The sequence below is a fragment of the Egretta garzetta genome, unplaced genomic scaffold (assembly GCF_000687185.1).
Source record: "Egretta garzetta isolate BGI_Z169 unplaced genomic scaffold, ASM68718v1 scaffold448, whole genome shotgun sequence".
Classification (NCBI taxonomy): domain Eukaryota; kingdom Metazoa; phylum Chordata; class Aves; order Pelecaniformes; family Ardeidae; genus Egretta; species Egretta garzetta.
The window spans coordinates 2,658,419-2,659,081 of record NW_009260497.1 but is presented as its reverse complement, the minus strand read 5'-3'; the positions used below and the strand labels follow the sequence as shown (position 1 = coordinate 2,659,081).

Here is a 663-nt window from a genome sequence, read left to right as displayed (position 1 = left end):
CCGCTGGACTACTACACCTGCCCCTTCCGGGCCAACAAGCTGCGCTGGTGAGCACCCAGGAGGGGCCCTGTTGGGAGGTGGCCCCAGCTGGGGCTGACACCGCGGGGAGGGGGTGCCACAGCCCCCACCAAGCACCAGGCTCTGCTGAGCTACTCCCCCGTGCTCTTCCAGGTTCCTGGGCAGCAATGAGCCAGACACCTTCTTCTCCACCACCCAGCGGCACCAAATTGTGAGCACTGGGGACACCATGGCCTCTCTGCCCTCTGCCCCAGTCCTGGGGGGGCTGCGGGGTCCCAGGGAGAGGTGGGGTGTGTTGTCCTGTGTTGTGTGTTGTTGTGGTCTCAAAGGTCCCGGACTGGGTTGCAGTGCGATAACAACTCCGTGGGGGATTAAAGGGCTTGGGTGGGAACCCTCCTCCAGCATCCGGGAATCAGGCTCGGAGCTGGTAGCTGGAACGCCAGCTGGCGGTGGGGACCCATCTCCCCATTGCAGGGGATGGCTGCACCCCCCTCACCCCTCCTGGCATTGCCCCCGCAGCTCTACGAGATCCTGGCCACGACACCGTACGGCCACGCCGGGGAGCGGGAGGTGGGGGTGGACCGGCTGCTGAGCGAGAAAGTCTTCACTGCCGCCTTTCCGCTGCACGAGGCAAGACCCCACGCT

The 663-nt window shown here is 65.8% G+C and overlaps 1 protein-coding gene across 1 annotated transcript in view; it reads left to right on the top strand.

The window, feature by feature from the left end:
* ANO7 (anoctamin 7) overlaps positions 1-663 on the top strand; it is a 9,094-nt gene that overhangs the window by 2,900 nt on the left and 5,531 nt on the right. The window contains exons 6-8 of the mRNA XM_035900063.1: positions 1-47; positions 172-229; positions 538-648. Coding sequence (XP_035755956.1) covers positions 1-47; positions 172-229; positions 538-648 — 216 coding nt within the window. The remainder of the gene's footprint in view (positions 48-171; positions 230-537; positions 649-663) is intronic.